General features: G+C 40.7%; 1 protein-coding gene across 2 annotated transcripts in view; it reads left to right on the top strand.

Annotated features, from left to right (window-relative positions):
- ROCK2 (Rho associated coiled-coil containing protein kinase 2) overlaps positions 1–14,725 on the top strand; it is a 106,834-nt gene that overhangs the window by 39,888 nt on the left and 52,221 nt on the right. For both annotated transcript variants that reach the window (XM_075145049.1, XM_075145048.1), the window contains exon 2: positions 4,620–4,701. In XM_075145049.1, coding sequence (XP_075001150.1) covers positions 4,620–4,701 — 82 coding nt within the window. The remainder of the gene's footprint in view (positions 1–4,619; positions 4,702–14,725) is intronic.

Consider the following 14,725-nt stretch of genomic DNA (forward strand, 5'->3'; position numbering starts at 1 on the left):
TTATTTTTGAATCTGTGCAGTAGAAACGAGAACTGTAATTCATCAGAAAAAAATATGCTCAGGACCAATTGTGAAACTCTAATTGTATTAAGGGATTCTAAAGGGTAAGAAAGACTCTTACTTTGATACTGTAAATTGATACTGTAAACCACAGTCATATATTAATGCAGTTATATTGAAAATATATTAATGAAAGTGTAGCTTCAAGTCATATTTGATGTTGGAGTTAGGTGTCTTGTGTAGACTACTAGCTAATTGGAATTGAGTCTTCATTGTGCTAGGTAAAATCATAAAAGCTGTTGTCCATCACGACATTCAGTATGGTCCTTTTCTACATGTTGCAAGGTGAAGATCCATATTTCTGCTGACACAGTGTGTACAGAATGAGATATACTTTTTTGTAACGCAGTGTTTGCTAAATAAAGGGTTTGGTATTACAGATTCTATTACATTATTTTGCAGGAACGCACCTCAAGTCAGAGTATTTTCTGTTGGATTTGTCCAGGTTACTGAGCAGTTTCTGTGCGATTCATGCAGTGACTAGTTCATAAGTACTTTAAAACTTTGTTACTTTGATTTAGTTTTATTGTATCTTTTGTAAAAATATCATCAAATTTAAGAATAGGTGCTAAGTCTTCTGTCCCTCTGAAAGATGAGTACGATATCCTTGTGCATCACTTCTTTACCCTTAATGGGTCTCGCAGGAACAGTTACGGTCAAGGCTGAAATAATGCCTATAAATATTGTTCTTAAAGTACCTAACAATTGATACTGTGTCTTCTTCATTGACTTCTCTTTTTGCTTATTAACACTGTTTTATGTTTCTTTTTGTAAGGAAGTTCTAAAACATGATGTATAAGACCTTCATGACACAATTCACTTTACAGAGATTCAAGAGTAAAATTCCTCCTTTTCTCTGTGCGGCAGTGGAAGTATTTTAGGTGTTACATCACAGAATCATTGAGGTTGGCAAGGACTTCTTGAAATTATCTAGTCCAACCTCCCTGCTTAATGCAGGGTCAGCTAGAACGGGTTGCCCAGGACCATGTCCAGTCAGGTTTTGAATATCTTCACTCATGGAGACTCCACAACCTCTCTGGGCAACCAATGCTTGACCACCCTCACAGGAAAAAAGTATTTTCTTGCATTCAGATGGAATTCCATGCGTTTTACCTTGTGCCCATTGTCTCTTGTCCTGTCAGTGAGCACTACTGAAAAGAATCTGGCTCCCTTTTCTTCATTCCCTCCCATCAGGTACTTATACACATTGATGAGATCCCCTGCCCTGAGTCTTCTCTTCTCCAGGCTGAAGAGTCCCAGCTCTCTGAGCCTTTCCTCTTATGAGAGGTGTTCCAGTGCCTTAATCTTCATGGCCCCTTACTTGCTCCAGTAAGTCCCTGCCTTTCTTGGTTTGGGGAGCCCAGGAGTGGACACTGCACTCCAGATGTGGCCTTACCAGTGCTGAGTAGAGAGGAAGGATCACCTTCCTTTACCTGCTGACAATGCTTTCCCTAATGCAGTCCAGGATGTTGTTCGCCTTTTTTTCCTGCAAGGGTGCATTGCTGGGTCATGGTCAGCTTGTTGTCCACCAGGACCCTCAGGTTCTTCTTTGCAAAGCTGCTTTCCAGCTTGTCAGGCCCCAGCCTGTATCTGGTACCTGGGGTTATTCCTCCCCAGATGCAAGACTTGGCATTTCCCCTTGTTGAACTTTGTGATATTCCTCTCTGTCCAGTTCTCCAGCCTGTTGAGGTCCCTTTGAATGGCAGCACAATCCTCTGGTGTGTCAGCCGTTCCCCCCAGTTTTGTATTGTCTGCAGGTATTACCAACATCAAGGTAAACAGCATCCACTGCTCTCTCCTTGTTCACCAATCTAGTCACCTCATCGTAGAAAACTATCAGCTTAGTCAAGCATGATTGCTCCTTTGTAAATCCATGATGACTACTCCCAGTCACCTTCATGTCCTTTGTGTGTTTGGAAATGGTTTTCAGGAGCATTTTCTCTGTCACATTCCCAGGGATCGAGGTTAAGCTGGCCCACCTGCAGTTCAGTGAATATTCTTTCTTGCCGTTCTTGAAGACAGGAGTGATGTTTGCTCTTTTCCAGTCTTCAGGAACCCCTCCCAGTTGCCATTGCCTTTCAGAGATTGAGAGTGGCCTCTCAATGACATCAGCCAGCTCCCTCAGCACTTGTGGGTACATCCCATCAGGGCCCATGGACTTCTGTATGTCCAGTTTGTTTAAGTGCTGCTGGTCCTGGAGCACTTGGTCCTGGCACCTGGTCCTCATCCACCAAGCGTAAGTCTTCCTAGCTCCAGAGTTTTTCTCTGGTCTGAGATACCTGGGATTCCTGGAGGCTGGTCTTACCAGTAAACACTGAGGCAAAGAAGGCATTGAGTGCCTTCAACCTTTTGCATGCCCTTTGTCACCAGCTCCCCTGCCCCGTTCAGCAACAGGACCACATATTCCCTAGTCTTCCTTTTGCTGTTCATGTACTTGTAGAACCCTTTCTTGATGCCCTTCACATCCTTCACCAGATTCACTTCTGGGTCAGCCCTGGCTTTCCTAACCCCTACCCCTGCACAATCAGACAGCAGTTGTCCTCCTCCTTGGTCACTTGCCCCTTCTTCCACCTCTTGTGCACTTCCTTTTCATGTCTGAGTTCAGTGAGGAGCTCCTTCCTTGCCCATGCAGGATCCTACTCGTCCGGATGGACCTTCTTGAGTTTTTGCCTTTTTTGAAGTTTTATGCTTTATGCAATGTTTTAGTGCATCTGTGAAGCTCTGATGTTTTATAATAATTATGTCAAATACAATAAATGTAATCCACTTGGGAGCCTAACAGATGGTCGTAGTGAGATGCTAATGATGTCTCCCTATAAATTTAAAACAAATAGTAAGGCAGGCTTGTATTCTGTGAACTTTAGAGGGAAATCATCTGTGTAGGAAATCACACAAATACACCTGGGGTTATTCCTCCCCAGATGCAGGACTTGGCATTTCCCCTTGTTGAACTTTGTGATATTGTTCTCTGTCCACTTCTCCAGCCTGTCGAGAATGCCTTTGAATGGGCATGTTTTGAGCAAGTCCTGTTTTCCATATGGTCTAGTGACTGCTACTGATATTTCCCAAGACACACTTGTTTGTTAGGAGGTAAAAAAAAAAGTAAAAATAAATTGCAATCGAATCTCTTAGTTTTGAAAATCTGCTTAATCATTAATGTTTTTTGTGGTGAAAAACATGATGGACATCTCCACAGATGAGGTAGTCTTACTTGTGTATGTACATATTTCGGACAGTCTGGCGCTCAAAATGTATTTAATAATCTTAGGCCTTGCCTTTAACTCTGTCCAGGTAGATACATTAGAACGAGTATAATAATTTTAGTGTAATTTGCAACAGAAATGATCCTTTCCCAGATATATTAAGAAAAAAAATATGAAATCAGCAGGTTGTTAGCTATAGCCTCAGTTATTAGGAAGATTGAAAATCTGTCTAGTTGTATTGGCTGCCTACTAGTAAATGTGATGTGATCTCTGACTTAAATCTGTGTGATGCCCTGTCAAGGCTCAAAAACCTGAAGAAAGAATCTCAGGATTTTGTTCTTAGAGCAATGAACAAAACTACAACTTCAGGTAGAACTCTGGAGATGCTCAGTATGAATAGAGTGTCTGGCTCTTCTTAGTACCTGAAACAAATTTTTATTTTTATTTGTCCTTGCGTAACTGGAATGGGCTGTGTGTTTTGAAGAGTAATTTTTTAAATTTTTCCAGGTTGCTGAAAGGTGGAATTGGGTTGCCTTATCATAGAATCATTAAGGTTAGAAAAGACCTCTAAGATATCGAGTCCAACCGTCAACCCAACACCACCATGCCCACTAAATCATGTCCCTAACATGTCTTGTAACAGGCATTTAAAATACTATTTTTAGTTTAGATTTTGGTGATCTCATCCCTTGCCATTCTAAGGGGTCTCAATTGTTTTCTGTGGAGGCATTGATAATTGGTAGCAGAATGGTATGTAGAGTTCTGGCTTGTCTTCTGTTGAGTCACTTAGAAAAAGTAAAAGTAGTCTTTTTAGTCTACTAAAGTCTAGTCTTATGAGCTTGAATTATGTGGTGAATTTTCTTCTTAAGATTAGGTCATGTCTTGCTTCCAAGAAGAAAAATGTGCAGTTGGTTTTTGAATATCCAGAATGAGAAGGTAGAAAGAATGTGATCAAAGCAATAATATGGATAATACAAACATGAAGTTTTTTGAATATGCAACAGAAGTGTAATGGAAATAAGAAGAACAGATTGACTGAACTGAGTATCTTAAGTCAGTGTTTAATGAGTAAAATTACTTACTGGTTAAGATTAAAACTACTACTCCAGTTTAAGTCCCAGTGCCACTAAGTGGTAAAGTATCTGTACTGTTTACAGACCAACTTGGAGCCAGTCAGCATGTGTTAGCTCCTTTGTGGTTACTGGTTTATAAACATACTTGAGAGCTTGTTTGATTTGCCTACTAGGAATGTAATGCATGCTTGAATAATATATAATCAGTCTCAGCATAGTAGTTTTAAGAAAGTTGTTAATTATGATTTTAGAACTCAATTAACTTATTTTTATTTCTTTTCAGGATGGCTTGAATTCTTTGGTCCTTGATCTGGATTATCCAGCGCTGAGGAAGAACAAAAACATCGACAATTTCTTAAATAGATGTAAGTTGCAAGTGGCCCTTAAACAATGACATTGTTGTGATCTCGGTCATAGGAAGCTGAGTGGTCAGAAATGCATTGCTGATTTTCATTTTAATTTTTATAACTCTGAGCTTCTATATTCAGCTTCTATATTCTATATTCATAACTCTGAATATAGATGGCTTTGGAGGACCATTTATTACAGAGAGGTTTCATTTTGGGGAGTGTTGTGGTTTAACCTGGCAGGCAGCCAAACCCCACGCAGCTGCTCGCTCACTCCCCCCAGCCCAGTGGGATGGGGAGAGAATCGGAAGGGTAAGAGTGAGAAAACTCGTGGGTTGAGATAAAGACAGCTTAATAGAACAGAAAAGGAAGGGAAAATAATAATAACGATGATGATGATGATGATGATAGAATATACAAAATGAGTGATGCGCAATGCAGTTGCTCACCACCCGCGCTGACCGATAACCAAGTAGCGATCGCTACTTCCTGGATCGCGCCTACCATTCGTATACTAAGCGTGACGTCATATAGTATGGAATACCCCGTTGGCCAGCTGGGCCAGCTATCCCGGCTATGCTCCCTCCCAGCCTCTGCTTGGTAGCATGGAAGCTGTCCTTGACCAGTAGACTACTTAGCAACAACTGAAAACATCAGTGCATTATTAACATTCTTCTCATACTAAATCCAAAACACAGCAGTAGGAAGAAATTTAACTCTCTCCCAGCTGAAACCAGGACAGGGAGTCATTGTATTGCTGAAAGTACGTTGGAAAATACCAGCTGTAGATTGTAATTTTTCTAACTATAGTTGGAAAAATCCTTTTATGTTATTTTTTATCTTAAGTATGTGCTGCTACATAATTTGCAAAGCATATCCCAGTTATTATTCTTTAGGAATTAATAACTGTCGTGGTTTAACCCGGCAGGCAGCCAAACACCACACACCCTCTCGCTCACTCTCCCTCCCACACCCCTCGGTGGGATGGGGAGAGAATCGGAACAATAAAAGTGAGAAAAACTTGTGGGTTGAGAAAAAGACAGCTTAATAGAACAGAAAAGGAAGGGAAAATAATAATAATACTAATGATAATGATAAAATATACAAAATGAGTGATGCACAGTGCAATTGCTCACCACCCGCGCTGACCGATAACCAAGTAGCGATCGGTACTTCCTGGAACACGCCTACCATTCATATACTGAGCATGACGTCACATGGTATGGAATACCCCATTGGCCAGCTGGGCCAGCTGTCCCACCTGTGCTCCCTCCCAGCCTTTTATACGCTTGGCAGAGCATGGAAGCTGAATGTCCTTGACTAGCAGGGTACTTAGCAACAACTGAAACATCCGTGTGTTATCAACATTCTTCTTATACTAAATCCAAAACACAGCACTAGGAAGAAATTTAATTCTATCCCAGCTGAAACCAGGACAATTACTCAAAATGTCAACGTTGTATATACAGTCTTATTTAATCTAACAGAGAAGCATTCTGTTGATTTTTAAAACTAAATTATTGTACCTTAAAATCTGTTGGTGCATTTTTGAACCTTTGTGTAAATGTTTGTGATTCTCCCCAAATTAATTGTAGACAGGATCTTGGAGTTTATTTGGCATATGAAAATGTAAGACTGTTACATCAGAGTAGCTGTATTTTGTCTTTTTAAAGTGTTTTCTATCCATGTATGTAAACTTTTTTTTCTTGTAAAAATAGTAGATTATTTGCTTTAAAATGTAAGTTGCAGTGAGTAAGCCTTCTTGGAACAACTGTGCTTTGTAGTGAGCTTATTTTGAGATTTTTAAAAAAAAAACAAAAACTTTTCTATTGCATATGTCGAGGTTACTGTGGATGCAGTCTTATCAGCTACTCCTCTTTTGATTCTTTACTGGTAAGAGCTATGTGTGTCTGCCCTCTGTTGCTCTGGGACTCCTTTGAGTATCCACTCATGCTTCTCAGTTAAATGGTGGCTGGTGTAGTCATTTGTGGTGAGTTCTTATGTTTGGAATTCAGTGCTGCTTCGTGAGGTTTAGCAGAGCCCCATAGCTGGACATACTGCTTTACAGTTGCCAGTAAAGTCACATTTGGAGAAGTCAGAATAAATAAGAAACAGCAGATTAGGAAGGAGAGGCATACCTTGGGAATTTTCTCAGTTTGAGTTCAAAGGAATTCAAGCAGATATTTATGAAAGAAAAGATCAGGAACAGCATTTTAAGTAATTTTGTTACCTGCAACTGTGCATTGTAAGTGTGATGTGAGGGGAAAGCCCTGTCTACAGCAAATATGCAAATGATGTAAATGGCAGTATCAGTAACTTCTATGAGCTGTTCAGATTTGCCTTTACATTACAATACTATTTTTGCAGTAGGAAAAAATTAGAAACCTTTTTCTAATCAGGAGACCAGTATTTTCTGGTATTTGGCTATTAAAAATAGCAACTATGGGAAAACAATTTAACCTTGGGAACAGGTTTTTTGGTTTTTCTTCTACAGCCCCTGAACATTCTTGCTGTCTGTCTTCCGTTTTCTGAAGGCTGTTGCTCTTTCTACTCCAGCTTCTCTCCCGTTGTTGTAGTAAATATTAGTAAGCATCTGATGTGGCCTGCAGGCTACCAGCAATGGCAGAAACCCAAAAATATACTTTGGTTCACAATTTTATTACTGCCTTTTTTTTTTTAAATCAGCTGACAGTTTACAGTTGAAATAGCCATATACTAGTTAAAGAAAATTCTGAGATGTGCTACAAAAAACTTCACCTTATTAATTAAGAGTTTTCAGGGGTGCACTTCATCGTCACCTGTTGAACTTTAAAAAAAGCATGTAAAAGCTGGCTATTTTGGCTCACACATTGTGAGGCCATGCATCTCTCTTAAATCACCCATGTAACTTCTCTCCTGTTTCCGTTCTGCCTGGGAGAGAATGAAAAATAGTGCTGCATATCTTCTGTGATTTATGTTTTTTTAAAAAATAAAATCTCTGAAATGAGAATTTTGTAAACATTTGAAGCTGGTAATATTTTGGCATTGCAACTGAAAGAATCGGTCCTGCCACAGTGATTTGTTTCAAAGGCCTTTCTGACACAGGTGTTTGTGTCGTTTGTTATCAACCAGATTGGGGAACTGAGCAGAATTAATGCAAAGAGTGGGATGGTTGGTTTGTTTCTTTCTTTTTGTTAAAACTAGTCAGGCAAAATAAAAGCAAAGACCTGTTTCTGATTTTCATTTCACTTCACCGATATTTGTGCCAGCACAAAAAGAGCTGCTCGGGTGCAGGAGAAAACAGGAGGACGATTGAGTTCTTATTGGCATTGCCATTTTATGCGATTCAAAGTTGCTGAACCTGTATCTCATGTCTCTTTGGAAACTGTTCTGAGGGCAGCAAGTATCAGTGGAAAGGGTAAGTGTACACGTGCTTGCTGAAGCCTCTCACTACCATGGACTTGGAAGAAGAGTTGGGAATAGTATTAAGAATTTATGGAACAGTAAATCGTTTCTCTCTTAGGTTAGGGAACAGCGAGTTCTTGTCTCTTCTGATTTTTCTCAGCATCTGAAGAGCTGTAGCAAATGCCTAGAGAGAATTATTGTCAAAAGGTTCCGACAGACTGTGATGAGCAGTCTGTGCCGGGGGCCTGGAGCCTGCATCCCCTCTCAAGGCTTCCAGAGGCAACCGCGGAGAGGTGGCGGGGCCATCTTGTGAGTTAGCACTCTGTAGTGCAAAGTGAAGCGGCTGAGGCGGAGTCATTGCTTACGATTGTTTTAGAATCATAGAGTCATAGAATCATACAGGTTGGAAAAGACCTCTAAGATCATCGTGTCCAATCCACATTACACAAATCTGTTTTAATCCACATTACACAAATCTTCAAAAATTGTGGAGAACACTGCAATAATCATCACACTTTCAGTCAATATAATCACTTAATTCTTCCACAATAACACTTGGAGAAGGAAAATTTTTTTTCTACCGTATTTCCAGAAGTTTGAACACACCCTACTTCAGACCTACTGCAAGTCATTACTAATAAGGTTAATGTTTTATTAATAGCTTATTTTAATTTAAAAATGAAGTAGTTTGCATCTCAGCTGAGACATTAATTGATATTCAGCTCAACTCATAGTTTCAAGCTGAAATTCAAATGTTTTAACTCATTTTACAAAGCTATAATTTATTAATTGCCTGTACTATAGGGGTTAGGTATATTGTCTTTCTGTGACCACTTTGCAGAAGCAGCCTCTTCTCGTGTTTAATATGCAAGAAACTTTTCATTGCCTGCTTTCCCTTACTATTCTGATTTCTTACCACGTTCTCTAAGGCATTGAACCAAAGTAGAACACATACTTGTAAGAGGCACGTAAGTATCTCATACAAAAGTACAACCATTCGTTTTCAGTCTTCTGTATTGCTTTCATCAACTGTTAGAATTCTGGTTAAATTGCTGCTTTTTTGGAGTATTCATAGGACAGGAAAGCATAACGTAATATTTAATTCCCAAGACAATGAGAGGAATCTCATAGTCCTCTGAGAGCAAAAACTAGCTTGCTTATTTTAGAAAAGAAGCTTGAGCTTTCTGGCATGGGCTTAGTCTAACAAATCTTTCCTGGTCTTTTCTTTTCCTCTTCTGTCTTCTAGGCTATGACAACAGGTTGAGTAAATTCTTCCAAGTCACTTTTTCTGCCATCTGAGATTTGCCAAGTGTTGAATCATGTCTTAGTGACTTGTGCCTTTTTTGGTGGTCTCCCTTTTTTGGTGGTACTACATAGCCTGTTAACTGCTTTAACTTCTGGGAGCAGAAAGTTTAATAATTAAGCAACAGTTTTAAGCAACAGTTAAAAATATTTAATCATTTATAATCTTATCATCAGGAATAAAAGGGCATGAAGAATGGATTTTGAGGAAGTCCAAACAGCAGCACAGGGAGTGGTGCCATCAGCAGGCCTGGTACAGTCCAGAAACGGATGAGTGACTTCCTATACGTTATCCAGCATCACTCAAAAATTAGAAACCTCTATTGTTAAAATGATTTGCTGATGTTTTGGAGGTTGGCAAACTTCTAAAGCGTAATGGCAATGGACATATTTACAGTAGAAGGAACTTTCAGTACAGGTGTGTCACTCGTGCAGCAGCTTTGCTATAACCCCCTGAATAAACTTCCTGGAAAGTTGCTTTTGCCATTTTCCTCTCCAAGCAGACACTGCTTACTTAGAAGATTTATCTGTTAAGATCAACTTCTTGCAAAAATAACAGTTTTGGTTCCTTACCTTACATTTTTTTATGTCGCCTGAAGTTGCTGAATCATATGCCAGCCATGTGGTTACCAACAGAAATGCATTATCTGGTATGGTGTTAATGCCTATCATGACTGTAATTCTCTGTGCTCCATACTTCCTGTCAGTGACACAGATGAAATGTGAGATGCCAAGAAGAATCTTAGAAATTTAGTGCACTGTAGAACTTACACTGAGTTAAGGAGCTAACTGCCCCTCTGGTTTTCTCTTGGCTTTTTTAAGGCCACGCCATGCCAGGTCTTTGCAGTCACCTCAGCAGGTTGGGCTCCAGTTCCATTCTTAATGATATTGTTCTGGTAAGAGCAGCAATGGGAGAGGTATCAAAGCAACTTCTCCCAAGCAGAGCATGAATTAGAGCCACAGTGTTTAAGACAGAATGTCTTAGATGTATAGACAAGTTATGCATCAGTGCTATTAACCACTGTGCCATTTGGGTACTTGGTAGATACAAAGCAATTGAGTTCTGCCATCAGGCTTACTTTCATTAAGTCAGGAATGTGTCCTCTGCAAGTCCGAGGACTGCTGCTTTCTGTTTCCCTATCTTCTGCTCCTTTCATCTATGCAAGACAAAATACTTCTTGTGTTCCCCTTTCTTTTCTCTGGAGGGGGAAACACTAGCCTGTCTGAAGCTGTGCCTTCTAGTTTCTGCTGCTTCTGCAAGGTCTCCAGCAGCTTCTCACACACCTTTGACCAGCTGTTATGTATGCACCCCTAATTACTTCAGCCTTACTGTTGTGCTTTTTGTTTGTTTTTGGGCGGGTGTGGGATTGCAGCACTTCCTGGCTGTACTTCAGTTTAAGTTCTGGCTAGGCTTTTGCCTAGGGCAGCAACTTTTGACTTGATGTAGCAGCACTCATTGACTGACTGTGTCTGGTCTGTGGGGATAAAATTGCACTCTCTTGCGTTTTTATTCCTCATATATACACACCCCAGAACTGCCTTATACACATTCTTTTAACTTTTAAGAAAATAACCTGGAACAACTTCTTTTTTTTTTCCTTAAAGGGCAGGAAAGCTTGGTTTTCTCTTCCTCCCCACCCCGCTTTATTCTAGTCAGGTATTTATTCCATTTTCACAAGCACTTGTAACCTTCAGCCACATTCTTGCTGCCAGCTGTCAGTGACTGATCCAAACACTCCATCCTTTCAGAAAGTGAAGCTTCATTTGTTTAAAGGTTATAGTGCCATTTTCAAATAGTAGATCAAAAGCTGTCTTTAAACACTCTTGCTATCCAGGATTCCTGGTCATTCCTATGTTACAGAAGAAATCTGAGTCATAGGTGATGACATTCTCATATTTTAGGACTTCTACTCAAATGTCACAGTATTTTTATAAGATTCCATTATATTCTGGGGCTAGGCAGTCCATCTAATGTCTTCCTTTAAACCTGACATTTTTGTTTTGCTGGGCTTCGTGCTGTTGCAAATTCATGAGGCTGTAAGATACAATCTGTGGTATCTGTGCATACAGATACCACAAATGTACAAACTTACCTGTGTGAAACCTTCTGAAAATTCAGTTCTCTAGTAAAAGGATAGTGTTGGAAAGGTCTCTTGCACCTTGAATTAGATCATGTTACGTGATACATGAACTAAATCATATGATCCAGCATGTTGCAATTATGACATTGCTTCAGGGTTTCTCTGAGCTTGACTTCTTGCAACCCGTTTTTTGTTTCAGGTTAGTTCCATGCTTTGATTATCTGTTCCATATCTGTTAAATTTTATGACAAAATAGACAATACATCTGTATAACTGATACCTCCACAACACCTGCATCCCTAGATGATGATTATTATTTTTAACTAAGATGATTAAATCTTTTAGTAGAGCAAGTAGGATTTCTCCATCCTGAGCATTTCACAGGGATGACAAAACTGGTAACACCTCAGCTGGTATCTCATTTGCTCACTTCATATATTGTTGGATTTTTCATTGCTTAACTGCAGTGTTTAATGCTTAAACAGTTTCACTGGAGCTGTATTAAAGTTGTTTCTAATCTCTGTACTATATTTTGAACGCAGAAGTATTCCTGTGAGTTTCTGACCAATAATGGAGCTATGTAAAACTACACCCTACTCTTTCAACATGTTTAAATCCCTGCCATCTCATCTCACACATCTGAAAACATTTGAAACATCTCAGAAACATTTGAAAATAAATTCATGTGATTCCCCTCCCTTGTGAGATGTAACATTGTCTTCAAACATGTAATTGCACATTCTCTCTGACTTGAAATTCGCTGATATTCCTTCTCTGGTGCGTCTTCCTGTGAATTTGCATTTGTCCTCCTTGTCTTGTGCCAAAGCTTCTGATTTACAATTAAGTAAGCTTCCAAGCACAGTCTTCCCTTCTCAGACTGCAAAATTAGTTCACATCATGAACGAAATAATAAACTTGGTGTGGGTGAAGCACTGTTGCTGTCCTGTGCTTCCTATCTAAGCTTGCATGATTCACTGTAGACACAGCCTCAGCAATCTCTCAACTCCTTTTCCTGTTCACACTCTGGATTATTTCACAGTCTTATTGGTACACTGAATGTGGCAGATTTGTCTACTTTTGAGGTTTTAATTGCCTCTGTCCTTACAACTTTACTAGCAGACTCTTCTCCCTGATTATTCTTAACTTTTTTTTTTTTTCCTTTAAATCTCTCCCCTTCCCTTTCACACTTAATCTTTTCCTCAGAAGAAGAAATTTTTAGTTGCACTTCTGTGTTCCACAGGGTAGGAAGGACCTCTGGAGGTCAACTGGTCCGACTCTCTGCTCAAAGCCAAACCAGTTTTGATGTTAGATCAGGTTGTTCAGGTCCTCGTGCAGTTGAATTTTGAAAACTTCCGAAGGAGATTTTGCAGCTCCACCGAACAGTCTGCTCCATTCCCCAATTCTAGGAATTCTCTTTCCTACAAAGTAGGATTTCCGATGTTCCAACTTGCCTGTTGCCTCTTGTCCTTTCACTTTGCATCTCTTAGAAGTAAAACCTCCTTTCAACTTCTATTGAGGCCAACCATTTAGACTTCCTTAAGCTACAAACAATTCCAGTTCTCTCAGCTTCTCTATGAGCATCATGTCCCACCCTCTAAGCATCTTGGTGCCTTCCATTGAGCTAGGACATGTTTTGATGTTTTTCTTGCACTGAGGAGCCCTAAACTAGACATAGCGTTCCAGATGTGGTCTCACAAGTGACAAACGGGAAAAATCGCTTGCCTCAACCCGCTGGCTAGGCGTTTACCAACGCAGCCTTGTATGCAGTCGGTGCAAAAGCTTTCTGCTCGTTCCAATTTGTTCATCTTGTTGTACACCAGGACTCTCAGGTCCTCTTCGTCAAGGTGCCTTTTAGCTTGTGAGCGCCATCCTGTACTGTTGTGTGGTGTCGTTCCATGCCAGGTACAGGACTCTGCATTTGCCTTTGAACTTTGTGAGGTTCCTGTCAGCTCATTTACCCATCCTGTCTGGGTCCCTCTTAGGAGCAGCCCTGCCCTCCAGTGTATCAACTTTGAACTTTGAACCACTGACCATGACTCCAGCAAGTTTTCCACCTACCTTGTAATTTCTCTGTGCAATCCATGTCATCCTGGTTTGGCTACAAAGATACTTTAAGATGCTGTGTTGAAAGTCATTCTACAGTCAAGGAGAGGAAATGTGTACTGCTCTCCCCTTGTCCACCAAGACAGACACCTCCTCATGGAAGGCAATCAGGTTAATGAAACAGTTTGTCCTTTTTAAATCCATTCTGGCTGCTCCCATCCTTTCTTGTCCATCAGGTGCTTGGAAGTGGATTCCAGAGCATTTGCTCCATGATCATCATGGGCAGTGAGATTAGGCTGCTGTTCCAGCCTGTAGCTTTCTGGATCCTCCTTGTTGCCCTTCTAGAACGTGGACGTGACATTTGCCCTTTACCAGTCAGCAGGAGCCTTCCGAAGTTGCCATGTTCAGGAGCCTCTTTGAGTTCAAAGGTGATTGAGAACAGTCTGGTAATGGTGTTGACTGGCACCTTCAGCATGCTCAGATGCATCCTGTGTCATCTCATGGCCCGGTGTATGTCAAGTTTGCTTTATTGGTCCTTAACTCTGACTTCCTCAACTCTGATACTTCACTGCCCCACAGCCTGCTATTACCGTCGGGGAGCTGGGAGGCCTGTGAGCAGAGCTTGCCGGTGAAGTCTGAGGCAAAAAAGGCATCGAGTGTCTTGATCTTCTCCATGTCCTTTGGCACTAGATCCCCTACCCCACTGAGAGCAGCGGGCCCACATTTGCCTCATTCTTTCTTTTACTGCCAGTGTATTTATAAAGGCTCTTGTTTCCCTTCATAACCCTGGTGAGTTTCAACTCCAGCTGAGCTCGGCTTTCCCAATTTCATCCTTGCATGCTTGGGAGATTCCTGCTGGGTAGCCCATCCCTGCTTCCATGTTCCAAACCTTCGCTTTTTGTGCTTGAGTTGAGACAGAGGTTGTCCATTCAGCCAAACTGGCTCTCTGCCATGCCTGCTCGATTTCTATCAAACTAGAACAGACTGTTCTTGTGCTATGAACATGTCATCTTTGAAGATCAACCCACTCTTCTACCCTCCACAGCAGCTTCCCACGGGATCCTGCCTGTGAGTTCCCTGAACAAGCTGTAGTCTGTTCTCCTGAAGTCCAAGGTCCGCTATTTTCCTTCCTCAGTTCTCTCAGGGTCTTGAATTCCACCATCTCACGGTTGCTTCAGCTAAGGCTGTTGTAGACTTTGTCATCCCTGGCCAGTTTTTTCTTGTTTGTGAGT

This window comes from Calonectris borealis, chromosome 3 (assembly GCF_964195595.1).
Source record: "Calonectris borealis chromosome 3, bCalBor7.hap1.2, whole genome shotgun sequence".
NCBI lineage: Eukaryota > Metazoa > Chordata > Aves > Procellariiformes > Procellariidae > Calonectris > Calonectris borealis.